Here is a 27,675-nt window from a genome sequence, read left to right as displayed (position 1 = left end):
TATTCTCACGTTAACACATCACAAGCGTGTAGCAGCCGGTCATAAACTCGATAGAAACAAGGATATGTTTCTACTAAATATAATTAGAAATTTATAAACTAGAAACTTTCGACGCGAATTAATTAACGTATAATATCGCGCACAGTAACCGAACAATAGCTTCCCATAGAAAATTGCTTGGAAAGAATCGGCCGTAGCTTATTGATTCTGATATGCTCAAATGGTTATTGTTATCATTATCATCGTTAACGATATTTTTCTCCACGGAGTAACGTAACGCGATCTCACGCCCAAATGGAGCGATTTTCATCGGTGCATTCATTAGTCGTCGTTGAAGGCGGACGTATGCACGCGTAGAATTGCAACAGGAAATCTAATCCATTCGTCCCACTTTGCAAATGGTTCGTGGCCTTTGCTCTTATTTAATAAACGGGTCGTGAACGTCGGTGCCCGGCGGGGACTTGCCCGGCAAAGTGACTGCGATTAGACCAATTGAAGCGCCGTTAACCATCTCGCTCGCGAACCCGTCATACAATCTGCGATAATTGGCCCCACACTGATTCCGCTCGTCGACAAAAATCCGCAAAGCAGAAAATGTCCACGTGTACAGCGGATTTAAAAGCAGGGAAATCCTGTCACCGTTTTTGTGTAGCATTACATTCGCTGTATATTGTATCGACGTAAAAGTAACACGTTGATTCGTTTATGATACGTGTTGACGATACAGTAAGCGATATTATTGAAATTACGGAAGAATATCCGATACGCTTGTTTGCATTTGTAATTTGTTTATTTATTTATATATTCAGCTTTGCTTATACGTATGGAGAATGGAATTATTAGAAATTGATATTACAATGGCGTATGGTATATGGAATATGTTAATGAGCTGTTATTACGAGATCACAAAGTTAGCTAGATGTTACACAAGAGAAGCGAGATAATATCATAGGACGTATCTGTATTGAAATCATAACGCGCAATGAAGCGAGTAACTGAAGCATTAGCCACGATTTATGTAAATTATTTTTTTATTTTATTTTATTACCATTTATATCAACGTATCCATAAAGTAAATGTGATAAAAATAATTTAAGTATCTTTCTCGACGTTGTAAATATTTGTTATTCGTCTGTGACACGAAGCTTCTTCTATCGCGGAATATTCGTAGCGATAAATTTTTTAGCTTTAAGGATTGCTTTAATTGCATTTTAGATCTAGCGCGCGTAAAACGAGTTGAAAATTAAAGAACGTGTTTTCTTTTAAAATTAAAATTACCCAAAGGTACATAATTGGAAAAAATTATTTTAGGGAATGTAAAGGTTAATAAAAATGCTAATTTTAAAATTAGTTATTACCCCTGGTGGGACTCGAACCCACAATCCCCGGTTTAGGAGACCGATGCCTTATCCATTAGGCCACAGGGGCTGGTGTGCGAGGGTAGATGTTAACAGCGATAAGAAGTAATTTATACAAATTATAATTCAATTATGCTTTCCACTGTATTACGCGGCTTTATTGTTGGCGAAGTTCTTCTAATATCCGAGGTTTGTCTCTTAAGCTTTTAGTCAGTTCATTGGAATAGTTTTCTCATTTATTTTCCTGCATGCTATCAAAGAACGATTTAGAATAAAAAAAAAGCTACCTCGCTTCACGGATACTCAATCGTATCTTTTTGTCTTTTAACAAATTTCTTAAATTAAAAAGAAAAAAGGGAAATGCATTATTTTTCGTTTTCATTTTTTCCAGTGTATTTTATCGAAACGCTAAACATCCTTTTATTTGTTAAAACGAGAATACGTTTCAAAGATAAAAATTCGAGGTATAATAGTGTATGATTAATCGCCAGTTTGAAGTATCATTCTCAAACGGTGCAAAGTATTGCGAGCGTAAAATTGAAAGGGGCTCGGCGGTTTGTTAATGAATCGGAGCAGCGGGTATCTTCATCGGGTAGGTTCTACAATCGCGTCGTTGTGTGCCTGAATGCGAAGTTAACCAAGACTTTTGAAACTAAAATCCTACGGGAGTTGTAACTGATAAGATGGTCTAGCGTTCCTTAATAGAATGTGCCCTCGCAGCTGATGTTCGGCTGACGGCACCAGGTATTAGCTATGTAAGTGAATTGCACTCTGGAGACTGCTCGCGTTGAAATTTCCCTGAAACCGAGGCTAGGGATATCTAGAAATCCCTTGTAACGTAGTTACCTGGCTGCCGCCGTTGGCCGGCAAAATTACGCTCGAGTGTCCACTATATTGTTTGATGACGCCGTATACGTAACGTCAGTTTTCAAAATTGATTTAGCGCACGTCGTGTGGAGAAATATCGATCGATTCCGCTGCTTCTAAAAATTGTATATCGTGGAGGAAAAATTCTATTACGTTGAAACCTGCACACACTCGGTGTATCCGGTGCTGGAAATACTCGGAACGACGAAGTCGGTCAATATTACGTAGTCTTCTCGTTGTCGAGGCAGGCAGTCGGAAAGCCATTGGTTAAAAGCCGTGGAAATGCGGCGATACGTACGTATCATCAGGAGGAAGCAACGTGGTAGAAAAATTGGAAACGTTCCACGAAAGTTTCTTTCGGTACCGGGTCACGGAGACTCGTGTGCGAGCGTTGTCTGAAAAATTTGGAAAAAGTACGCTTTCTTTGAGGAGTTTGAATCGAGACGAAGAGCTTTCAAAGTTCCCGAGTCGACCGATTGTACATACGACGGCGTTGTAAGATCTTGATTCGAAATGGTATTTTTCGCCGATGGCAAGGCTTTTTCGAGGGAATGTTGGATCGTTTATACGTTTGCTGTTTTCTGTGTGAACTACGAACGTCGATAAGACGAGGTATCTGCTCGTGGCGCGGTTTAAAGCGATGAGCGATTATCCGTACCTACAATAGAACGTCGTCGTTCCAAGGAAACTTTTCCATCGAAATATCGATAGTTGTCACGGACAGGGTTACACGAAACGCGTTTCAATTTGATTGATGAATGCTGAAAGGGTCGATCTCTACCTTTTTTTTCTTTTTTCACCCGCGTTTTCGTTTTCATCATTAGTCGAAGCACTCGAAACAATTGAAAACTATCTGTAGCTGTAGCTTTTCGAAATATCGATTGGCTCTGAAAATTGAAAAAAAAAGAAAAAAAAGACAGATGCGAAAGGATGGTCGCGTTTAAGCGAATAGAATCAGTGGATCGCGTTTCTCCCTCCAAAATATATGGAGATAGAGTTGTAAGGGAGTTTAATTTCCTTTTCTTTGCCCGTAACTGCGAGGACGCGACACCGTTAACCGTGTTTCGTCCATTCGCTTGGCGTATAGTTACACATTCTCTCTTACAGCGCTCTATTTTATTAGCGAGTTTCTGAAAAAGAGGGAAACTACTACCAAGTTTTCCCGGGAGATACATCCTCCAATGAGACCGAACATGTTTCACGAAACACGTTTCCCTTGGTAAAAAAGACTCGATAAAACGTTATTTGAATAATTGGTCCGGTCGACGTACATCGTATTTAATTAATTAATATTGCCGAGAATTTAGCGCGAAATATCGTTCGCGACGAAATTTTACTATATCCATATTCAACAGCGGCTAATTAATGTTTATTTCAAAGTACATATTCATTCAATGCCCCATCTATGTTATTCGCGTTTAACGCATTATACGATAAACGGTTGGAAATTAATAATTGTAGTATTAAATTCCACATTTTGTCAACCAAATATTATTTTCGCAAAGAAAGCTGTGTGTAATTCAACGTGATGAATATATCTTTCGACTAAAACCCTAAATATTTGATTACCCGCGGCAACTGCTAGTAAAATCAGCTACCGAAAATCAATAGAGCAGAGAGATCGCTTTATACAGCGATTCGGAGTTGGAATTAAAAGCCTAACATTTCCATGCAAATTTGCTCGCGATGCAAAATCCGAAACAGCGGCAAGAGTATACGAAGCTAAAAATTCGCGAGATAAAAGTTCCCTTTGTTTCGGAATTCGGCTAATTTCTTTCGCGCGGTTTTCAACAAACGCGAGAGATCGTCGCGGTAAAAAGAGCGATTTCGATCTCCGCGCTACGAGACGAGCAAATTATGCAGCTGATTCTCTCATGGAGGACGATTTAGCGACGCGAGGCGAGCTGATCTTTCGAAGATTCGTACGAATCGATATCGAAACTCGTCGTGAAATTTGATATGGAGTAGCTGAAGTAGGAGAAACTATTGGGTTGGCAACTAAGTGATTGCGGAGTTTGTCAATACCATCTAATGACAAAATCCGCGATCACTTAGTTGCCAACCCAATAGTAAGATATAATAATAACAAGATAGAGTTATTCGACTCACTGATGCTTCAACGTTTTAAAATTCGGTCTTGAACGTTACACAGAATAATGAAACTGGTCGTATACTCTGAGACGGCATTAGTCTTTAATATAATAACGAGGAAATGAGAAACCATCGTGCATCTTAGGTCGAGCAAAAGAAAATGTTAAAAACAAGAAAATGATTTGACCGTTTAAGACTAAATTGTAAGATATTGAAGTTTAACTCACTCAAATAACGTAATTTAACCATACGGAGCTTCAAACAGGAAAATAACGTAGGATAAGGTTCAACCGTTTAAGAAGGAAGCGATCCACTGAAAGGGTCATAAAACAATAAAGGAGGTATCGAAGCGACGCAAAAAGGAGTTTGGACGATCATCGGCAAATAGTTCGGCAGCGAGCGATCTTTTATTCGGCCAAGCGGCATTCGAGCATTCAGGATCCTTTGATCGAAAACTCGGATATTGTTGACGACTGACGAATAAGAGGTGGATCGATGTGCTTTAGAACGTCGCAAGAGGGAGAAAAAAGCTTCAGCTACCCTTTCATCTTATTTACCTGTTTTCGTGTTCTCTGCTCGCATCTTTGTTTGACGAGTCGCCTTTTTTGATTCGAGCTTTCGTCCAATAGCAAGTACTACTGGCTATTACTTACGGGTATTAGGATGTTTACCGATATTTAATACGTGAAAATCGAACGTTTTTCGTTGTTCTTATTTTCTATTTATTTTTAGTATACATTTGAAATATGGTGAGTCCAATTTTATTAATCGTTCGATTTTTATGCCACTTGGTGTTTTGACAGAAAGAAGTATTTCTTTGTAATCGAAGAATTGGTCGACGATGTATACTTTGATCGTCTCTTCATCTATATTTTAAATACAATATTTCTTGAAATCCCTGTAGACCAGTTGGACACTGTTCGCACCGTCTAGACACTGTTCTTTCTTTTATTAGTTGGAAAGTTTCGGGAGTCAAGTTTTATTCGCTCCCGATGGAATCGAATTTTATCAGTGTTTCGTGGCGATTTTCGACACGGACAGGAATCCCTGGATGTGCATAATATCGTGAAACGAGTCCGCGTACGTGCCGTGTGAGGAGATGCGACCCGTGAGATTCGCCTTCTGTTTCTCGTTTCTTCTGCGTCGCGGATAATGCAGAAACGGACGTGGCTTTGAGTTCCTGCACTCGCGGTATGAATATGCATCTGTTTACTCGCTATATAGATAAACGATAATTTGTTTCGGTCGTTTGAATATTTTATATTTACGTACATTAGTTATCAACGCTGAATTACTTCCTCTCGCTGAAGAAGCTACGAACGATCAACAAAAATATTCTTTATTGCTAACATAAATTTATGTACATTCATTTGCTATTTTCCAACGTATTGAGCTAAAGTTAAAGTTAAGAAAGATTCAACTAGAATTCGAATCTTTTCCTCGTTTTTCTTCCTTTTTTTTAAATGCTCGTCTTTTTAGGTAACGAGTTACATTGAATAGTTTTTGCAAGCTTTCAGAGTATTGCATTTCTTGTCTATGTCTTTCGAAACAGTTTCGATAAATACCGTAATAAATAAGGCAGAAATTAATACGATAGAAATTAAAGGGAGGAGGTAATTTACTTGACTGATCTCCGTACAAATTAAATTCTATGAATCTCTACTGAGAAACATCGCCGATCGAGTAATTATTTCTCGATATTGCTTTAGAACTATTATTTCTCGTCGTTATTCTCAAGCTGTACTGTATTTTACAACTTTTTCCTCGGAGAGTTTTTATGTCGCGAAAGAAATACAGATTTTTCCTCTGTTGCACTTTCGACGACTATCGCAGAAATTGAACGGTTCAAGTTCTCTCAGCCGGTTTATAGGTCTCCATCAGAGACGTCTGCGCCATCCAAAGAGCATTTCTCTTCCCCCATAGAAAAGTTTCTGTCCACGAGAGTGGCATGTTCAACGCTCAATCCTCGCGCTGCTACAGACGGTTCGCATTAGTGGGTCGTGGCTTATCGCGGTAAATACCGCGGTCGTAAATCTGATCGCGTTTACACGCCGCACCCAGCTTACGGTGTTTACGTTATCCCAGGCGTCATTTGTAGCCCGTGTCGCGTCGCTCTTGGTCACGAAATCGGCTGACGATTCGCGCTTAAGGGTGGCTCATCAGGCGTATTACCGACTCGAAAGGATGGCGCGCGTTAATTCCAAGGCAAATACCTTCCTCGCTCCATGAACTATCGTGGATCGCTGCTATTCTTCTTTACAACGAGGTGAATATAATCGTATCGTTCGGTTGGCCCTTAACAGGCGAATGTTCAACGCCATAAGCGTGAAATCTGTATCAAAGGTATAAGGAACGTATGAGGAAATGTGTAAGACATAGGGCTGTTACATTTTGTGGAAAAGATAATCTAAGACGTTTTATGAAAAATTTATTTTATTCTTAAGGAGATCTACGATTATTTTATATATATTTTTACGAGATTAATGGAATTAGACTTTATGTAATTAAAGAAATCGATGAAATAGACTTTAGTTACAGATGGAGAAAAACGAGGACTTTGAATATTTTATATGTTTTTGCACACTACGTGTATCCTATGAATTTTTATATTTTTCAATCTTCCTAACCACGCAATGTTATAGATTTATCAAATTTTAATGAAAAATTATGAATTGACTCTTTTGATTACTCTGACGATCGTAGCGTTGAACATGGTTGCCTCAATGGATAATACTAAAGGTACTATATAGAGATCATCTCTTGTATCATCTCTTACACGAAGATTATCTACGTGAGAAATACGTTCGTTTGTCGTAAGAAGATTTAGGGGCGCGAACAATAATTCGTAGGAGTATTTGATATCAGAGATACCCACGTTAAGTTTAATTATCTGGAAAGAAAGAACAATGCACGAGTACATTGGTCGTAAATTCTCGGCTTTGTATCATTTGCTAATTGCTGAGTTAACGCATTTACTGTATCTATAGAAGACTAGTATAAAAATATAAAAGAAAGTAGCGTTAGTTTCATAAGAAAGGATTCAATATCCGTAGGTGTTAGGAAATTCATAATACTCGTAGCAGTAAGTTTTATCGCAAGTTGAGATTTCATTGAGGAATATTTCGTACGATATATCAGATATCTCGTTCACTGAACTAGCAGATATTTCACGAAAATTCGACCAAAAAGAAAGATTCTATTACATTGAATCGTTCGATTGCGGGGAAGAATTGCGTTCGTGTTTCGTTGGAAAGTGACTGCATGTCTCAAGTACATTTGTCGAATGGACCGAACCGCACGTAATTGCCGGACGAACCTCTCTGTGTGCACGGCGAAAAATAGTGGACAGGGTAGAAAATATGAGGTGAACGAAGGAAGCTCTGGAATCGAAAAAGAACAATTCGAGCTTCTGCTCCTTCTTCTGCTTCGAGATGTCGACCGTTTTGATAAAACAGATAAAATGAAATTATCGAACAAAATGAGAACGTCTCTGTAATCGCGGATAATTGGTAGACTATGTTTTCGCAGATTTATATGTTATTCATACATATTACATATATATTATTTATATAACAACATATAAAGTTTCACTGACTACTTATCAACGCCCAGCCTAAATCGTTGTACTTAGAAACTTGAAATTAGGAGATTTATTATACTTTTTTCTATGATGTATGCACGGGATAAAAAAAGATATTTATAAATAAGGAACCTAAAGGGATAACAGGATGATAAAAATTTTTTACGGGTTTAGCTGCACTAAAGTTCAAAAGTAAAATTCGGCATACGAATCCCTCGTTAAAAATAAACAAACGCGTATTTAAGCAAAAAAATGCAACCCGTATGGGAACGAAAAAGGTATAAGTTTTTTTCTCGGAGAATAACCATGTCTGTAAACTTGAAATTCGGCATATGAACTTTCCGTTAAAAATAAACAAAGACGTGTTTGAGTGTTTTTTTTTAAATTACGCTCCTAATAAAATATACATTCATCGATATAAAAGCTGTAGGGGCGAAGTCGTGAGCGGGCAGCTAGTGCATTATAAAATATTAAAAGGTAACGATATATACTAAATATTGTCGTTGCATATGTATTACATATTTATATTTATGTGTATTTATATTTATGTGTATTTATATATATACCTAAATGTATATATCAGTTGGCATGATTTTAAGCAACAACTATAATACAGTTGTATAACAGAGATTAATTTCGTCTAGTATATTGTTTCTTGAAACGTCTACTCTAATCGTAATTTCAAACTGCAATTAATATTCCGATTACCACTCATAGTTTCTAAATAATCTATCATAGCTTCTCGAAACAATTTTAGCAGGCGACACGGTGTTGCGCTATTCGTAGCACGATGCAGCTTTCAACTTGACGTAAAAGTATATCATACGTCGTAAACATGTTAACCCTTCAACCCTGATCTTTGATCTTTCCAATTTCCTATACAAGCACACTGGTTACGTTTTTTTGTTATTTCCATTTTAATTCACTATAAATGATACAATGATCGCTGCTAGAAACGACTCTAACTTAGCAATTGCCTATGTTCGTTTCAGGATACGTAACCGAGTCGTAACGAGAGGAAATTTTCGAAAATTCTAAAGTGGACATGCGTATCGAAGATTGGCCTGAAGCTGCACATCGATGACGCAGGGTAAGTGTAACACGGTCGTTACTCGATCGGGGACAAAAGGAGGAAACGCAATTCGGAGGGTCGTCGAATGAAAATCGTCGCGGAGCTCGGCCGCGTTGCCATAAATGGCGTGGCGCGGGCCAACGAGCACGTTTCTCAAACCATTAGGTGAAAGGCCCTCCTCATTGTGTCTCTTTTTCGCTCTCCTCCCATCGACTCCGTTCCTCTTTCCTCATTAACTTGATTGCTCGATACCTCTCGTGGTAACAAACCACGCGTGGTGTACTTCCTGCTTCGTGCGCGTCCTCTACACTGTATGCCGCATGAAAAATGGCCCAATTAATTTTTCCCCTGCAAACCGCACGATTACCGGGGCCGTTAATTGCTACCGCGACTTCGGTATCGACCGTCATTCGAAATTTTAATGCGCTTCACGGTTCATTCGAAGAACAAGTTGATCAAATAAGACTATATTTGTAATCTGGGAACGCTTTACACACGTTGTATCATTCGTTAATACATCAGTCGTTAATACATTCGATCTAAAATAAAATAATTACGGCTATAACTCTATCTTTGAAGTAAGATATGTTTTTCGTTGGAAATATCTTTGTTTTAATCCTTTCGTTTTTCTTTCAACAGTGACCACACTAATATAACAATATGGACTATATGGGATATAATTCAAACATATTTCAAAAGCTAGGGTAAGCATAATTTTTCAAATAGAATATACAGTTCTATTTATCACGGAATCTTATAGCATGAAGGATCTTATCTATACGAGAAAAATTGTAAAAATTGAGCAATCTTTCTGAGGCTTACGTTGGGACCTATTGTACTATATTAATCTCAAAAGGAGTAACAACGTTTGTCCCGGCACGATATTTCATTGCCTTCTGTGTCTTTCTAAAATTTCTTTTTGTAAAATGTCTTTTTAAAAATACAAAGATACAAGAGCGAGGTCAATCTAATCGTGCTAATTGTTATTTCTTTCCAGTGACAATTAAATTTCAACAAAGTTTTTTCCACACACGTAATATGCCCATACAAGTTTTCTACGTTTCATATTCAAATATATATTTTCGTACGTGCACACACATCATTTTCGTCATGACGTTCGTTCCGCTTATATTTTACACGTATATTTTCAATTCCATTGTTAAAGTTACTTTGACTTCGAGTATTCTACAATCCGTATTTCACTACTGCGTATTACGTACTTTTATTTTTCGATACTATTTCGCTTTTATCGCCGGAAATAGAATTATTTCTTACTAAACGATTAAATCCAACAGCCCGCTGCAAATTGATCGACAGCGCGTCGATTTTTAGCCTGTTATAATATTTATCCTCTCGGCTGTTGAACCAGTAGTGATGTACCAAGAGAACGGGCGAGGCAATATTGCCTTCGGTTTTTCGTGTTGGTGCACACGCATCTGCGAAATTCTATCTGAAATCGTTTCGGAAGCGCAATCGATGATCCGCGTTCACGGTAATATCGGAAGCTCGCGGGAGTTTCGTCGCAGCCGGTCGAGATCGTTCCTCGTTTTTGCAATTCTTGAAATAGGAGCCAGTCTGAAAAATAACGTCCTTCCTTCGTGTTCGAATATTTAAATGAACTACGCATCGTCGCTATGAAACGGTCAGCTTTTTCCGAACGTATAGCGAAGTTAGTCGTTAATGGAACGTGGAAATTCGCTGGAATAATTTTTTTGACAAATAACGTCTCCCATGACGAGGATTTTTTTTGCGCATGTTAGTTACGGGACACATGATCACACGTAAATAATTAAAACTCGCTGCCTCGAGAACGACTATACTCGGTCTGCTAAAAGATTCATGGAGTGAATTCACATACGAGAAGAGCAGAGGAACTGATGAAAAAGAATCGTAGCACTATCAGAAAGCGGAGTTCTCTGGCATTTGTGGATGTAATTATGAAAGGAGATCCACGGTAATCCAGCATTCCTGGAGAAAAATTCTTCGCTCATTTGTCTGCTTTCCGAAGTCCTGCAAGGAATAAAACGTTGTAACAGACGGAACTTTCGGAGCTCTCTGTCTCGATTAGTTCGCGAGCTCTTGCCTCTTGGTTCGTTTAAACACTTTTGAAAGACGGGAAATTCCCTCTCGCAACGTTGAACGGGTTTATTGTTTAACGTCAGAGAAAAAACGTTGCTTGTTTCCATGCAAAGTACGCTTGTAAAATAAACAAAGTGAATTTCCAACGCAGAGATTCGCCGGAGAACGAACGGTACCCGATTTCTCGTCGTGATTTATTTTGTTTACACGGAATTGTATCGTTTTGGAAAAGAATTATTCTGCCACTTAATTCCGCACTGAAAGCAGTGGAAGTAAAATACGTTAAGCAAACAGCTGGATCGATTCTCCTCGATAATTGTCTGTTCGAAAACTATTTCACGTCTGGCCACAAAATTGATGAAATTAACGCGAGACCAAGGCGGAAGAGGTTTCAGTAGCTGGTTTCATTCATAAGCAGAGAGTTCTCCGCCAATTTCGAGTCGGTGATTTTTTTTCCAGGCTCTTCTAAAATTCCATTTATTCGCGGTAGCGCGAAACTACGCGTATCCTGCCACGGTAATTCGAGCTTCAATTCCGCTAGTTCGTTTTTCGGCCGCGTTCGCGTTCTTTCGACGTGCAAAGGCGTTCCACCGTGAAATTCCTCCCTCGAAATTCCAGACTGTCTTTAACGGAGGGGTGCCAACGACGCAGTTTCCCCTACCCAGTACAAGTGTTTTACGATTCAGTACATCATTTTGCACCCACGTGAATTTACACGGAACCTCGATGTAAGCAGAACACATGCCACTCGGACTTATTCCGTACGTTCAGTCAAAGACAAAAGAGAAAAAGTACAGTGAGAAAGAAAGGCAGATCGAAAGCATCGAAGAGTTATCTAAAAACGATACTAACTTCGTTTCAACGCCAAAAAGTTAAGAAAATAAAAAGCCATTCGAAAGTTTCGAGTGTAAACTGCGTGTTCCGATGGTTCGCCAGTATTGCAGTTAGCTGGATCAGAAGGTCAAGTGGCCCATTGAGACGTCGTCTGGTGTTATAAAGATATCAGCTGACTAACTAAATAAGGCTTGATCTTTGACCAATGATTCGTAACACGAACGCGATCAATGTATACGAGTGTTCCGAAAGCCAAACTGGTCAACTCCGATTAAAACCTCAAGAAGGCAAAGAGCTATTTTCACAACTTTATTCGTTTATTACACGAATCGTAAATATCAAATTTTGGAAAATAATTCTTGTGATTGTCATTTTTCTCTGCATTTCATTTTACATCATTTTAATCGTTAATTCGTTGCTGTTTCCAGTATCTTTTATAATAAAAATTTTCTTCCTAACGCATTATGTACTGTTATCTCAAACGAATATTACTCGCGCCTGTAACAATGTGAGTCGGTTATCGCGCTTTGTATCAGATCGTCGAGCATACTAATAGTACTAATAGTTTTGAACAAGTACGAGTGTATAGCTTGACGATATCGGACACGTTACAGTTTAAGTACGTTGCTTAATTCGCTCGAAGAATCTAGTTGCAATTTTTTTCAAAATTTCACCATCGAGATATAATTCTGGACACGGTTCGCACTAAGAAACTTCGAATAGCCTGAACCCGATATAAAGCACAGGACCGTACCTTTGAACCGTACCGTAAGTCTGAAAGTGGAGAAAATAAAAAGCATCGCAACGACAATTCTACTGGAGCTAAAACAACGGGAGATTGAGGCGTGATAAACCGAATTGAATCGACTGCCAGCTCGGAAGTAGCGAATCCCTCGGCGTTGCTTCTGTGCAAGAAATCGTTCCGCTTTAAAGCTTCCAATCAGCGGTTCCGTTCCACGATTTCGATACACTTGTTCGCGGATTTAACTTTTTCAGACTTGCGAGGTCTCGAGAGTTTCTCTTGTGGCGGCGAAATCGCGCGTCAGACGTTTCGAACGCGATGTTTCCAGCGGTGACGCCCCGGTGTGCGGTGAATGCCGTGCTATCACAAGCCGCTCGGTAATAAGCCGGCGTTGAAACGCGAATTCAATAACTCGCGTGGTCGCGTGGAAGACCCGGCAGGAGTGCTGTTCGCGAGCCCGTACAATGCCGCACGCCGGGTTGTCTCTTTGTGAAACCGCGTCGAACCGCGTTGTACCGTGCGTCAAGCCACACAGGAGGTGTGCCAGAGTGTTAGAATGTGTTTGGCGCGAACTAAAGCACGAATTCCAACTACCGCGCTTGTGGAGGTTTACATCGAAGGCCGAAGAACGATCTCGCGCCACTATATCGTTAGGATCGTATTGAAAATAACGGAATTCGAATCAGTATTTTTTGCCATGAATTGTCCGAGATCCGTTGAACGCGAGTGCCACTCATTCTCGCGATAACGCCGATCCGACGTCGTGTCTTCGTCTTGAATTATTTTTGCATCTTGACGCGTCTGGTCGGCATCGTAACTTCACGTTCGAGTAACGAAAATAAAGATTATTTTCGTAGCTTATCGCGTCGATTTGACATCGCATTCTTGAATTATAAACGAAGATGAAAATCATTTTTGGACGTTATCGCGTCACTTTGCCTCGTATTCACCTTCGATTGATTCTGAATTTTACCGCGTCAATTTAACGTGTCATACGTTCGTGCTCAATTACTTTTTAAAATATGACGCGGCGTCTTCGCCTCCGTCTATTCCCGCACGTGATCCTGTCAATTTGACGCGACGTTTTCGCCTTTGATTATTTTTACCTCTCCGTATAAATAAACGTGTCGGCCGAACGTGCCATTAAATCGACACGACTGCAAAAATGACGCGTATCAATCGCGTGCAACGAGCCTAGCCATAAGCATGTATTCGAAAAGATATTTCTACGCGATAGGAACTTGGAAACTTCGCTTCTTTCTCTTAAAGTACAATAGGAGGGATTCCACCAAGGTGTCGTTCCGGATGAAAGGCTGAAAAGTTTTCGAAAAGTACCACCGTGCACTGAAAACTTCGTGAAAACTGAAATTGTATAATTTCCAAAGGAATAACGAGTTCTCCTTTCTCCTTCCTTGACACGTGCACCGTAATTGAAAGTAACGAAACAAATAGAATTAGTCGTCAAGTTGGCGGCGCTAGGAGCCACGTTATCTCGCAATCTCGGAACTTCTTCGCACGATTCCAGTTTCCTAAACGTTCGATGGAATTCCCCAAGTAATTAAGCGGCTGGCATGAGTCTTTCGCGGCACCTGTTTTCGCTTGGCAAACAGAGAGACGATTCGATCTTTCTTCCTCTCTCTCTCTCTCTCTCTCTCTCTTTCTCTCTCTCCTTCTTCAGATGTTTCCCAGAGGAAAGGGATCTTGAGAGCAAGTATCCGAGCTTCCTTATTGGCCGCCAACAGTCGACGATGTCGAAAGGAAGGAACGAAACAGGTTGGAAAGAGAAAGAAACGATCTCTGCAGAATATCGAGGTGTTCCTCGAAATACCGACACCATCTGATCTTTCTTGACGTTTCTTTTCCTCCTTCATCTCGGTCGTTTCGTTCTGTTATATCCATTTTAGCGGCGAGAAATACCGGCGAGAAAATAGAAGGAACTTTTCCACCTTTGTCCTCGCCAGACGACGTTTTTGTTTTACGCCGTCTAAAGTCACATCGCTCGCCTGTAAACTTTAAACGCCCTTTCATCGTGCTCTTCCACCTCCTACGATATTAATTTCCCCGTTTCTAGGTACTTTCGCTACGCGATTAAATCTTGCCGACTTTCCATCCTCGCTGCAACCCCTCTCTTTCGGTCTATTTGAGAGAGCCAGGAACACAGGATCGCAGGATATGCTCTCGTCGCGAATTAATTTCCCAGCGTGATCGCAAACGCAGCCGACACGCGTCTGCTGCTGTTGATTGCTCTTCGAATCAACGCCAAGCGGACAGAGTGCACGGTGAATTTCAGCGAAACGTTGCCAACGATGTTTGCCTAACGTGTTCTAGCGACTTCTAATCAGAAACATTCGTCGGGACAATTTTGCCTCTATAAAGGAGAAAATGTTTTTCTAGGAAGAAAATCGATCGTAGACGGTTTATCGGGATTACGCGTGCTTCGATTCCGCTACGTTGGTCGTCGGTGTTGGTGTCAAAGCTTTGCCGACGCTCTGTTCGTTCATTGATGAGCTTTGAGTTCGGTGGATCAACACGTCGAACAGGTTGTGCGATTGCTTGTGAAACTCTGCCTCGATCCGATAGTTTAACGCGACACGACGCTCTTCATCCATCGGTTCTTCTACCAAGCAACTTTTTAATGGACGAGAATTTCCGTTCGGGAAAATTAAGCTGAACGATGTCGTTTCGTTCGAAATCTGCCTTGTTCGAGCTCAGGACTCTTCCTTTATAACCGTACTCGTATTATACCTAGAGATAGTTGGCGACATCGCCGTCTAAGAAGCTTCGAATAATATTGAAATAAAAAACGAGATAGACGAACGAAAGAGGCTGAGGGATAGAGAACGTTTCAGACTGAATGGATAACCGCGTTCACCGACGAACCTTCTCTTCGTCGGTGAATGCAGAGGATGAGGACTCTAAAGCAGGAAGGCATCTCGTTTAGAATCGTGGGGATTATTTTCTTACCGTTTTTCCAACTTGCCAGGAGATATTCGAATCTTTATCCCTTCGTTCTTCCGAGTGGGTCAAACCCGAAACTGTTCCCTTTCAAACTGAAAGCTGTAGATCCTATTCACAACCTCACGGTACACGACAGTGTCATTTTATCGACCAGAGACGATTACAAGCGTTGGTAATTTTGCAGAGGATCACGAATGCATCTTACTCTTAGAATACTCATACACTAGCCTGCTGAAAATTATCCGGATACTTTTTTATTTTTCATAAGGTAGACTAGCCTGGCGCACGTCAAATGTCGTTCTGTACGATGGAACTTTAATTACATGCAGTTTCTCTTAATTATGGTTCTGTATACTCTTCCAACGATTATTTTCTTTCGTTATTACGACCAAGTGGACTATATACGATCCATAGCAACGTGTCAAGAAGAATTTATTCAAATGCTTATTTTCAAGGTTTTAACATTTTTCTCCATAGTCCCGGAAAGTACTCTACATGTTGAAAGTCGACGTACTTGCAACTTACTTGGAAGGTTATTTTCTTTGGAATATTTCCTTGCGCCGAGCGAACGTAAGCCGCCCCTTTTGCGACCGCGTTTTCTTACGCCACGGCGTTAAAGCGTAATTTCCTTGTTGTCGATCAAGAAAAGGTGTTAGTACGCGGCGTCGAGCCGAAGGTTTTCTTCTTCTAGCTCGATTAACGTTCCCTCTCTCGAGCCGTGGAAATAACTTGCTCGCGTTCGCCTGATTACACTCGGCTCTGCCACCTGCTCGATGAAAAAGGGCCGCGAATGAAAATACGATTTCCACGCAACGTCGTGTCTCTTGAAATTGTTGTTACGCGTACGATGATGGAACATCGTTCGACGGCTCAAAGAAAAGAATTCCAACCTTCTTTTCTCTTCTTTCCTACGACAGTCGGACGTTTAGTCGTTCATTTTTTTCTTTTCCACCGGCGACTCAGCGAAGCTCATCTGTCACGGAATAACGTGAGGTTCGTCGTTTCTTCTCGCTTCCGCGAGTCGAACAAATTGTACCTGGCAGCGGGACACGTCCGCTGAGTAATGGGCTAACAGAGGGGAGGCTCGCACCCCTTGTCGCACGTCGAAAGTCAGCGCAAGATCGCTCTTATGTTTCTCTACCATCGGCTGCGCCGGCACGCCTTTTCGATGAATACGCGCGCCGTGTTTCATTCTCTTTGGCCATTGTGTACGAGCAGCGAGAGGCAAATGGAAATATCACTATTTGAATAAAAGGACAGGGCCACGGTTATTTATTTTCTCTTCCTAATAGCCGGAACCGGTGAATCCAAGAATGATGGGGCTGAAGCACGCGGACACTGTTTTGATTAGAGCCCGTGGTGGCTTCACCGTGTACCGGCAATGTGTCACGACAGAATGAAATGTCATCCCTGCTGCTTTCGTTCTGTACGATCTCGCCGAATGGACGTAGGTGGCAGCGTACAAACACTACGCGATTTGAATAACACAATTGGAAACACAGTGTTACCAGGAAATTCGTCAACTGACTCCTCCTACCTTCTCCTTTTTTCTTTTTTTTCTTTTTTTTTTTTTTTTTTTTTTTGGTGAGATGTCGCTTTGTTGGTAGTTTGGAAGCCGTAGAAACAAGTTAGAATAGTTTCATTGCTTTCATACACTTAATATCGATCGTTCGTTCGTATTAACCGAGCAAGCCAAATTATTTTTCTAATTTTTTAATGTACCTCCTCGCTCGTAGTGGTAAAATCAAAAGATTGTTAGGTATTGTTATTAAAGCTTCTGCATGATACTATCTACATGATTGCGATAGAAAAGTTTATGTATTTTGTGTTATATAATAAAAATCACATCAAGTATAAATAATCAAATGAAATCTGTATCTTCTATGCGAGTGATCTCTCGTAGATTTTAAAATGGAAAAATAACGAGCGTCGACGTAACCAAAAGCGAGTCCCCAAGGGAGTTGAGAGTTTGTAGGGATCAGAGGGATACTAAGTAGGCGGGAGGGAACCCAAGGCACGATCCTCCATTACGTCGCCAATTGGATTTTCATTCTTTTGGGGCGCACCACGTGTAATCCGCCGTATTGCCTGTCGGGGTTTTCTGCGGAGGAAGTCGATGGTTAACAAGTTTTCAGTTCCCGAGATTGCTAATTGTGCAAGCATTAACTCGCAATTAAAGTTTCCCTCGTTAAATCAGGCTTGTATTCGCGTCGTGTCAATAAGCGTCAAGCTAGACTTTATCTTCTTACGATCTTTAGCCAGCTCTTTCGAGCAGACATCTTGACTCTACCTTCCATCAAAGAACGAAGAATTCCTTGACGAAGAGGATTAAATCGCGGGTGTAGCGCATATTGTATTTATGCGAGTAGCTCATAGCGAAAGTTAACATCGAGTCTCTCATCGATGAATTGCGAAAAAGAATTTTTGCAAGCCTCTGTAATATCTCGCTTTCCACCGTGAAAACAGTGTTTTATGAAAGTTTTAAAAGGATTAAAATATGGATAAGATGGATTACGCTCTCGAAGAATATCGAATATTTTTTAGTTACATCCCATCAAAGAATAGGAATATTTTTTCCTTATCGAAATACCATGCTCTTTCTATCGATTAATATTCTTCTACGATCGCTGCATCGCAATATTTTGCGAAAGTACATAATACGACGAAGCATATAACATAGAGGACGCAACGAAAAGAGTGCTACGATTACTAAAAACGCTACGAACTTTCCAAACGACCCGATAACGATATTAGAACAAACACGGATTTCCGTACATTAAATTGGAGAATAGAGAAATTTCGATTCACAGAAACATAGACACGAACGTTTTCACGTGTCGTTACGAAGTTCGTTCCACTGGAGTTGCACATTTTGTGCCCTTAAACTGTCAAGTTTCGTGATAATTCGTTCGATCGAGTTCCATTTTCCAAGGAGAAAGGGAATTGTATGCAAAGCTGAGAACTATGCTCCGATGCTACCTTCCAATAGGTATTTTCAGTGCGACGAAGCGAGACTGATCCTCTTACGGACCGAGAAAAGTGATCGTAAAGATTTTAATCCTCCCAACCAGTGGATCCTTCTCGAGAATAACACCGAGGAAACCGAATTCGATTTACTTCTACGTGTAATATCGAAGTACCGTGGCGAATTTCATATCGGTGACAGGAGATGAAATAGAGAAAGCGCGTTTCGGATGATAAAATGCCACGTATGACATTTCGAGTATGAAAATTTTCATACCACTAGGATAGCTACGAAAATGTTTCTTCGTTTGGCCACTCTTTTCTATAGAAAATTTTTCTTTTTCTATTGGGTTGGTAACTAAGTGATCACGGATTATGTCATTAGGTGGTATTGACAAATTGACAATATATTCGATAGGAACTCGTTATAATTGGCTTGCATCTGGTTAAATATAGTCCGAGACTCGTAGATGCTAATCTCGTCCAGAAGGACGAAACATTATTTTATTCCTTGTTTCTTCGTTTATTTTATTTTATATATCGTATTCGTATGTTTACTAATCCTTTTAACGAATCTACAATTAAGCAATTACATTTGTACAATTGAATAGCTCCTTATTACGTATTTGGAATTCCGGGCCACTCTTGATTGCAAGCTTCGGCTGTCGACGTTCGTTCTCTCTTCGCCCACTTTTCACGAATTTTTAACCACCACCCAAGCGGCGGAAGGAACTTTTTTAAGAGACGTGCACGGAATTCGTTAGCATACAGGAAGCAATTGCTTCGCGTTCGAACGAAATTTGTCACGACAGCAATTGATGTTCACCAAAGCGCGTTTCTTCTTTCACGGAAGAACGACCAGCATGTGTTTTCCTTACGGTCGGAGAACACGTCTCGTTAAAACAAATCGCATTTTATAATGTCGCTGGAAATCTAGTCGAAGGTAAATTCTTTATTCTATCGAAGAGTCAATTCGGCCGACGAATGTTGTTCGTGTCCTACGCAAACGGTAAACTTCCTCGGCTTCCGGAAGGATCCGTGCGAAGGTTGGCATACCGAGGCGACTCGACTTCGATGCTAGTGGTATTCAAAGTACGGAACTTAATGGATTCGGCGAACTCGAAGGCTGCTTTCAACCAGCCGTCTGGATGCCGTTTTGTTTGCTTTCGCGTCGTATCTTTTTTTCTCTCTCTCTCTCTCTCCCTCTCTCTCTCTCTCTCTCTCTCTCTCTGCCAACGAACAGAGCCCATAAAGAAGTTTCGATCTTGAGTTGAACGGTTGCGATCGTATCGAACGAAGCTATTGACTCTTTTATCACAATAAATCCAAAAAGAACGATGGATTTTATATCGTGGATAGCAAAGTAAATCGATGGTCAAGTCCTATCGTGAGTCATCGTCGACGATCCACCGATGGGACGTATTCGTCGTTTAAATCAAATGTTTGCGCAACGTGTCATCGGCTTATTGACTCCGTGACGATAAACAGTCCATTCCCAAACATATTCCCTAAATCTGTGTATACGTACTCTTAAAAGAAAAAGCAAAGAGAGGAAAGAGGGGGAAGAATACATTGGAGAATCACGCGATCGAAAATGTTCTACGAAAAGAGAGAGCAAACATATATTTTTGCCACCATTCGCGCGCCAGCTTAATCGATATCTGGTGAAACAGGTGAATAATTTGACGCATCATTCGCGTTCACACACAGGCAAAAACAATAATACTGACATTTAGTTATCATAGAAAACCTATTAGTTTACCCTGCGAAATTCAAGCAAATCTATCTCATTGTCAACGTATCATACGAACGTGACTCGACGTGGAACAAATAAAGCGATCTCTGAACGCGGTATCGTTACTGTTTTTGCAACATTTCCATCGACGCGAGCATGAGCGCATCCGTTGCGCCCCTTATGCAAATAGGCGAATATTTCAAACGTTTGTCCAGTCTCGACCAACGACCGCCTCTGGAAGCGAAATGCACAGGTAGATGGTAAACACCGCTTTCGCGTAACCGTACGCGAACAATCCTTGAACACTCTGTCTCTCAATTCGCCTGGAAGTCGTTACCAGAGACAGCAAGAGAGCAGCAGATTATAGCGAAGCAGCGGCAGCTTCGTCCGCACGAAGGGAAACGATGCAGCGTTTCGTGTTCGTCCACCATAATCTCCACCCCTAACTTTCCCCGCTTTAACTTGCACCGGACTAGGGGGAGGAATAGAAAGGAAGAGGACGCTATCTCGAGGCAGAGATTGCTCTGCCCGCGTCTCGTTGTTCCCTGCGATTTACCCCGACGAGATTACCCTTTGCATGCTCTTCAGTCGCTTTAACTTTTATCCCTCTCCCATGGCTCAGATTTCTGCGACATTCATCTCGCCTTTTTACCGCTACGTTAACCACCATTTTTGCGGTTACTCCCTTCGCCAACTCGTCACATCGAGAACCACTCCGTTATATCGATAAGCCACGTTGACGTAAACCCTCGTTTATAAATATGCCAAGAACCCCGAGTCATCGGTAGTGAATTTTCTGTTATTTCATAGGGAATTTAAACGAAGACCTACGATTTTCTCAGCTACGTTTTTCGCGTGGAAATGAGATTATGAAATTCGAAATCGTGTCGACGATTTCTTTTCTTTTTTTTTTTTTTTTTTTTTTTTTATGATAATCGTTATAGTTAAGTTATCGTTAAACAGGATGTCAGTGACGAACTTTTTGTTCGTTCGCTAATAACAATCGACGACAGACTTTCCCTTTTTATCGTTTTCGATGATACTCCGTTTGAAAGAATAAGAAAAATTTTTAACGTAACTGTTATCCTTCCATGAACCTAAGACTTTCAAGCGAGGATGTAAATGCGAAACAGCAGGATCTCGTGTATTAATGTACTTAAATCAATTTTAATTAATAAGTACAACATTCAGGAATCATGGTTGGAAACGAGGCCTTGTTGCACTACACGAGAAGACTAGTTCATTTTTCTAATTGAACTGGTTGTCACTGGGGACACAAGCTGCTAGGTTAATACGCAAGTGAGATTGCAAGCTTTCCGCGGTTATTATCCTCTTCGTAATTACGAAGTGGCGATTATTTAACAAGTATAAGCAGTGCTGGGGATGTTTTAATTAAATTAATATTCGTCGTATCCTGTGCTGTGATCCTACAGCTTTCAGTTTCGATATACGTATTAGCAAGCTGGAAATTCTCGTCGTCGGATATTGTTCGCAGACCGTCGTTCCGTTTCTCAGTCTCCTCGAAGGACGTCGCTTGTCGATTTCTGTTTGCACTTAGACGAGCATATAATTAGTCGAATCTTGGCGTCGAATCGCGGAAGTAATTCCTGCCGAAGGAACAAGCTTCCTTCGATCGTTTCTTGAACACATAATTATCGACGTCGTGTCGTTGCGGAAACGAACCTGAATTTATTGTACCGTTTTAATTACGCGTATATAATTGCTCGCGAAAAAATTCAGACACTACATTATTTGTACGTCTTACACGAATCATTTTGAAATTTCATTAGCATCTGAATAAGACTGAAGTATCATGAGTATGCATTAGGTTGTCCGAAATGTGTTTTTCTTTCGCGAACGTGTTTTTTACAACAGTGCACCTTCGCATAAACGTAAAACCAAGTCTGTGAAATGTCGCGGTATTTATCTCAACAGAACAAAATGTACCGTATGTAATTCGACAAAATAATATAAAACAAAAAACATTGCACGTTTATTATTTTCTCATAAAACGAAAGAAACTTTTCAGACAACATAATATATTGGTAAAGTACAATTGGTAAAGAAACAAATGTGAAAATCTATACAGAAATTATCTACAAAGTATTTGGTGCAAACATGTATCTCACGGAAATGATAAAAATATTGGAGTAATTAATTGTCCATTATAATAATGTAATATAAAATGTTCTAATCAATGTCTTTAACACTTAATATAATTGTGTGATAACTAATCAGTCTTTGGTTAAATAAACTTTCACAATAAATATTTTCATACATTTTCAGATTGGATGAAATTTTATCAATGCAATCCCGACAGTCGTGTCTCATCGCAGTGTTAATGATATCTGAAAATGTTTTCTACAACGCATGCAACGCGGACTTGAAAGTTTTGCGAACAACTGTATGTACATTTTGGATTTTGTTGCAAACTCTACCAATATAGTCATGAAAATCATGTCTCATTATAGTTTTAACGAAACTACGAAAACTTTCGTATAACGCGCGTGATGTATTCATAGAAATTGTCCGTGATAAATGTTCGAGTATTTTCCTCAGCCACCGTAAATATGTCCATATTGAAATTTACGAGAGTACGTGGATATTGTAAGTGGAACGGTATTAAATAATTACAACTGCGCTGAATTTAAGCTGCATTAAATTCTCATACGCTTCAACAGTATCCATTAGTCGGTTAATGCATCCATGTTGAGCCAACAATTGTTTGTACTTAATAAGATAAAGAGCACTTAACACGATGTTCAGCCTTCGTCGATGGATGATCGATTAATACGCGTCATTGTCGTGTGTATCGGTTTTAATTAGAGAAAATATACTCGTGATCGATTCGTCTGTAGTTAAACATGTGTAGAGCAGAGGGAATGATCGTATAACTCTCATTCGATCCGGTTCTACTGTAATCAAGACGTCGCTGCCGGCTGATCGCCGAGAGCAAGTCTTTCCCGCGTCCATGGTATTTTTCTTCTCCGCCCACACAGGTGTATATAACTTTATATTGCATAGTATCGTACATGCGTCCTACGTACTGTTCTCCATTATCACGAATGGTCAATTTCAAGAGAAAGTAGACCGCGGTAGATTTTAAACGGTATAATCTTTTGTTATCTTTCGATTTGCTATGATTGTGCCTTTTAAAGTTCCAGTGAAACAATGTAGCGAATGTACGTAGTTTTCATAACTTTTACTGTACAATATGGCTATAATAATTTACTTGGTACTTTTATCATTCCTGGAGCTTACGCGTTTCACACGGTACAATTTCCATAGTTTTACAATTCTAACTTTGGAATGGATCTTTTTATAAGTCTCGATTTACTATCCTTGCGTAATAAAATAAATAATTACGTAATTATTTTATAAGATAATAATATTAACTGTATTATGTATAACGCGTGTCTCAATTACTCGCCTGCCGATTTCTATCTTTCTACGCCAATCGCAGTTTTTTCCCATCTATAATAAATAATAATCGTAATAACAATAATACACGTTTGTAATCTGGAAAAGGTATCGGGCAGAATCGAGCCAGCAATCGCTGTGTACAATCCTCTATCGAAGATTTAAAAATTCAGTCGGGTTTCCTCCGTTTCGACTAGACGATCGTGTCGAAATAGATTCCGTTTTTCGATAAGGTATTCGATCAGGATTGAGAATCCATTTGCAACGAGGTGTGCGATCCAATAGTCCAACCACGACTGTCACTCTGCACACTATCAACGATATTCGTTTGCGTCAATAGGAACGTGGATTAGATCGAGAAAAAGGTGTGCACATGTGCCTGGTCTGAGCGGAAGTTTATTCCTTAATTGCGCGGTTCGATGGAAAAAAAGGAAGCCGATCAGCAAATTGCGGCTAATTCGATGTCACGGTCACCGATTCGAGAACGTATTAACCCTTCAAGAAGTCTCGGCTCGTTAAATCCACGCCTAGTTTGCAAAACTGTGTTCCTAGCCGTCTGTAATTGTCCCGTTATTCGAGAAACTAGGAAAGAGTCTCGTAAACGATCATCTACGCTAATACTACGAAATATGCAAACATTCTAGCCGATTTATATTTTTAGCAATGGTGCATGAATATTAGCAAAATGAAACTAGAGATAAAAATGAAATTAGAAAGCTGGAAATCAATGAGAACGTCCAAAAGCATTGAGCAATTTATTTCATAAAGAAATAATAATTTTTAAATAAATTTAAAAAATAAATAACAGCTGTATTAAAATTGTAGACACGGTTTATCGATGTACCTGTCCCTCAAATAATTTTCGTTCGTGCATAACTTTTTACTTGTGATCCTGTAATTAAATAACACGTTGTTGAAAATAACCAAATAGCCAGATATTTTAGAGTGCTAATGTATCAGTGTATCTCTCTCTCTTTTATCGTGCGGAAAATTAGTCTCGTATGAAATACGGATTTTCACGATTGTACGTCTATAGGGCGCGAATATATTCGATTTTCGAAGGCGAAGGGTGGGAACGTTTTATGGTTTGTATCGTAAAATCGATTCAGCCGGTGGATGTATAATATAATTTTATAACACGATAAGGGAAATAGGAACGAATACCGGTTGCATGTTCCATCGGATACATAGCCCGCGAGCTTTATCAACGTTCGTTCGATCAAAATCATTACGTGTTTCCAATGGTTTACTTTGTAGACTGGCCGGAGCAATTAGCGCACGGAAATCACTGCCGTTCGGAAAAATATCGCCGCTAGTTATCACGTGTTATAGTATAAAGGCAGAGAAATGATAAAGAAAAGCGCTTTCAGTATTCATCGGCGATATTAATTGCAACTTTGATCCAACGTCCATCATATTTTCGTTTGGATTCCTTTGAATGGCCATTGTGACGATTTCGTGGATTAAATTTATGTCGTTTGAAGTTACGCGTTACAGGTTTCGGTTATACCCAGACAAAATAATCTTTTTATATTTATTCGGATAAAATATTATTTAGAAAATTGAATATACGTATTTTGTGTAAATATGAGGTGAATAGGCCGTGATAGTTGTAGTCTGTTGTACATATTGCCGTGCGTAGAGTGAGACAGGTTCTGCTGCGGGTCGCGGGTATCGCTGCTGGAGTACTGCTGCATGTAATATACGGATCTCATCTTCATCTTTACAGATTGGTTGATATTTTGTAGTACTCGGTATAGCTAGTTGTGGAGTCCGATTTTTCTTCCACGACCCAAAAAATGAGAAGGAAAATGCAGCAGTACGCCGACATCAGAACCTGTCTCATTCTACACACGACCATATGTACAACAGACTACAACTTGGGTTAGAGGCGCGAAGACCCGTGTGCGCCATACACATATGGTGTGTTGTACCTCTATGTAGCGGCTCCTCCTAAAGAGGAAGGGGACTATGGCGGGTTGTAGTAGTCTAGTCAGTCAAAACTTTTAGCCTATTTGGCACTGATGAATTTGGACGTAAACGTAATGGCGATTCCCAGTAGTTTTTGATAAGAATTTAAGATTCCTATTAACTGAGACCTAGAGAGCTGTCATTTGAAAATACCAGGGCAAAACTTGATGAGATCTCATCGGCATCTTTACCGACTTTGGTACACTGCGCTGGCCTCGTCCGGCACAAGTTAGTGTCGAGTGATGGTATTTTTACTGTCGAATGCCGCCACAAATAAAATTGTTTTGGGCAACATTTTTAAACAATTAACACGAGTATGACTGATGGATATATTTATTATATTCTGATGAATTTATTTATTCAAATCATATATCATCTGGAAGATTGAATACACATATTCTTTTATTTTTTCGATACTTTGTAAATATTTTTATTTCTTTTAACAAGTGATTTCATATCGTAGCGTGTAATAAAAAATTGTATGTTACCTAGTATCGTCAATGCGTTCCTGACATTTCTGATATAAAAAGATTTTTCTGTTACCAATAGCTCAATTTCATATCGCGATATTAGTAGACCGCGGATTTTTATGGAAAATTTAAAGACGCAGAGATATATAAGATATTTAACATATAGCGCTTTCTATATCAATTAATACTTTATTCAATGTATCAAACGATTTTCTCTACCTACATTCTACCTGTTTAATTGTACCTATTCAGACAAATACGAACTTAGATAAATATTCACAGACTAAATATTAAAATACGGATTTTATCCGACTAATTAACCCGTTGGAAACACCGCGCGGAGTAAACCGTGGCTAGCGAAAAGATAAAAAATGTCTAGATCAGATCTACGGTGACCGTATCCAGGAAAGATTGGAGGTGGTGAGCCGCGAAGGATTTTTACGAGCGGCTAGCGTGTGCACGTAACAACCTGGCGAACATAATTCTCGTATTTCGAGGGGAAAACGACGTAAAGACGAAACGAGTGTCCTTTACGATCCCTTAAATGCCTCGTGTTATTTCCAACAGGCGGACGATATTCAGCGTAATAACGCGATAAATAACGGGTCGTAACTTCCGTATACGTAGGTAGTTGCCGCGTACTATTCGGCCAGGGCTCTTTATTCCGGGGCACGTTGGTTTATAAACGTTAATTACGTGTCCCCCCGTAGCACTGCAACCGCTTGCTTAGCTTTGCAGGAAGCGACGCGAAACACCAGTTGCCAGCGCCGCTTTCTCGCAGTTCTTCAGTCGCCGGTCGCGGCAAAAAGGAATAACTTGTTATTGCAAAAAAAGAACGAGTGCCTCGTTCTGTGACACGATGAAAAAAGAAGCTACACTTGGCGGAATCGATCTTCATAACTCAGAATCGTCTATGGACAACCGGTTTCTCCGGTCGAAATGTATCTAAGCGTAGGAAGTTTTAGAAAATTGAACTAATCATTTCACAAACCATTACAGTGGAATTTCTAGTATCCAGACTAATGGAGAGACATAACCATTGGGACAAGGGAATTTTCGATTAGTAGAATTCGCGTCTTTTCGGAACATTTGAAAATAAGCTGGTCGTTCATCGTCATTTTCAATGTGATCTTCTTGCTTTCAACAGGGGAACTTAAAATGTTGTATGGAAATTTCAAAATGTTTCAAGACATTAGCGTTATAATATATATATATATATATATATATTTAGATAGTGGCATTTCTTTATCGTTGATTCATTACCATTATTGCAAAACAGAGCGCGGGTATTTATTTTTCAATACCATTAAAGTTTTTCTACTTCTTGAAACAGCCGAGTAATTTCCAATTACATGTTGCTGTTCTTGACGTCATTAATTATCTACCTTCTCTAACTTCTGAAGTATTTTCTTTCCTCTCGGCGCTCGATACAAGACATTTCCTCTTTGATGTCATTATATACAAAATATTAACGTGTACGATATTAGCTTCGTACTAAAGTAATAAGAAAATGATATGAAATAACAGTAAGGAT

At 39.8% G+C, this 27,675-nt stretch overlaps 1 protein-coding gene and 1 non-coding gene across 3 annotated transcripts in view; one reads left to right on the top strand and one right to left on the bottom strand.

Annotated features, from left to right (window-relative positions):
* Positions 1–27,675, top strand: part of LOC132908082 (CD151 antigen-like) — a 90,318-nt gene that overhangs the window by 17,440 nt on the left and 45,203 nt on the right. Inside the window, exons 2-3 of one of the 2 annotated variants that reach the window (XM_060961714.1) lie at positions 8,889–8,986; positions 9,608–9,672. In XM_060961714.1, the coding sequence (XP_060817697.1) occupies positions 9,629–9,672 (44 nt within the window). In that variant the 5' untranslated portion in view covers positions 8,889–8,986; positions 9,608–9,628. The remainder of the gene's footprint in view (positions 1–8,888; positions 8,987–9,607; positions 9,673–27,675) is intronic. The other variant, XM_060961715.1, reaches the window with a different exon arrangement.
* Positions 1,356–1,428, bottom strand: Trnar-ccu (transfer RNA arginine (anticodon CCU)). The gene has a single exon. It is a non-coding gene; the product is annotated as a tRNA-Arg (tRNA).

Source organism: Bombus pascuorum, chromosome 6 (assembly GCF_905332965.1).
Source record: "Bombus pascuorum chromosome 6, iyBomPasc1.1, whole genome shotgun sequence".
Classification (NCBI taxonomy): domain Eukaryota; kingdom Metazoa; phylum Arthropoda; class Insecta; order Hymenoptera; family Apidae; genus Bombus; species Bombus pascuorum.
Note: the sequence above shows the minus strand (reverse complement) of the source record. Positions and strands in the feature narration are given on the sequence as shown.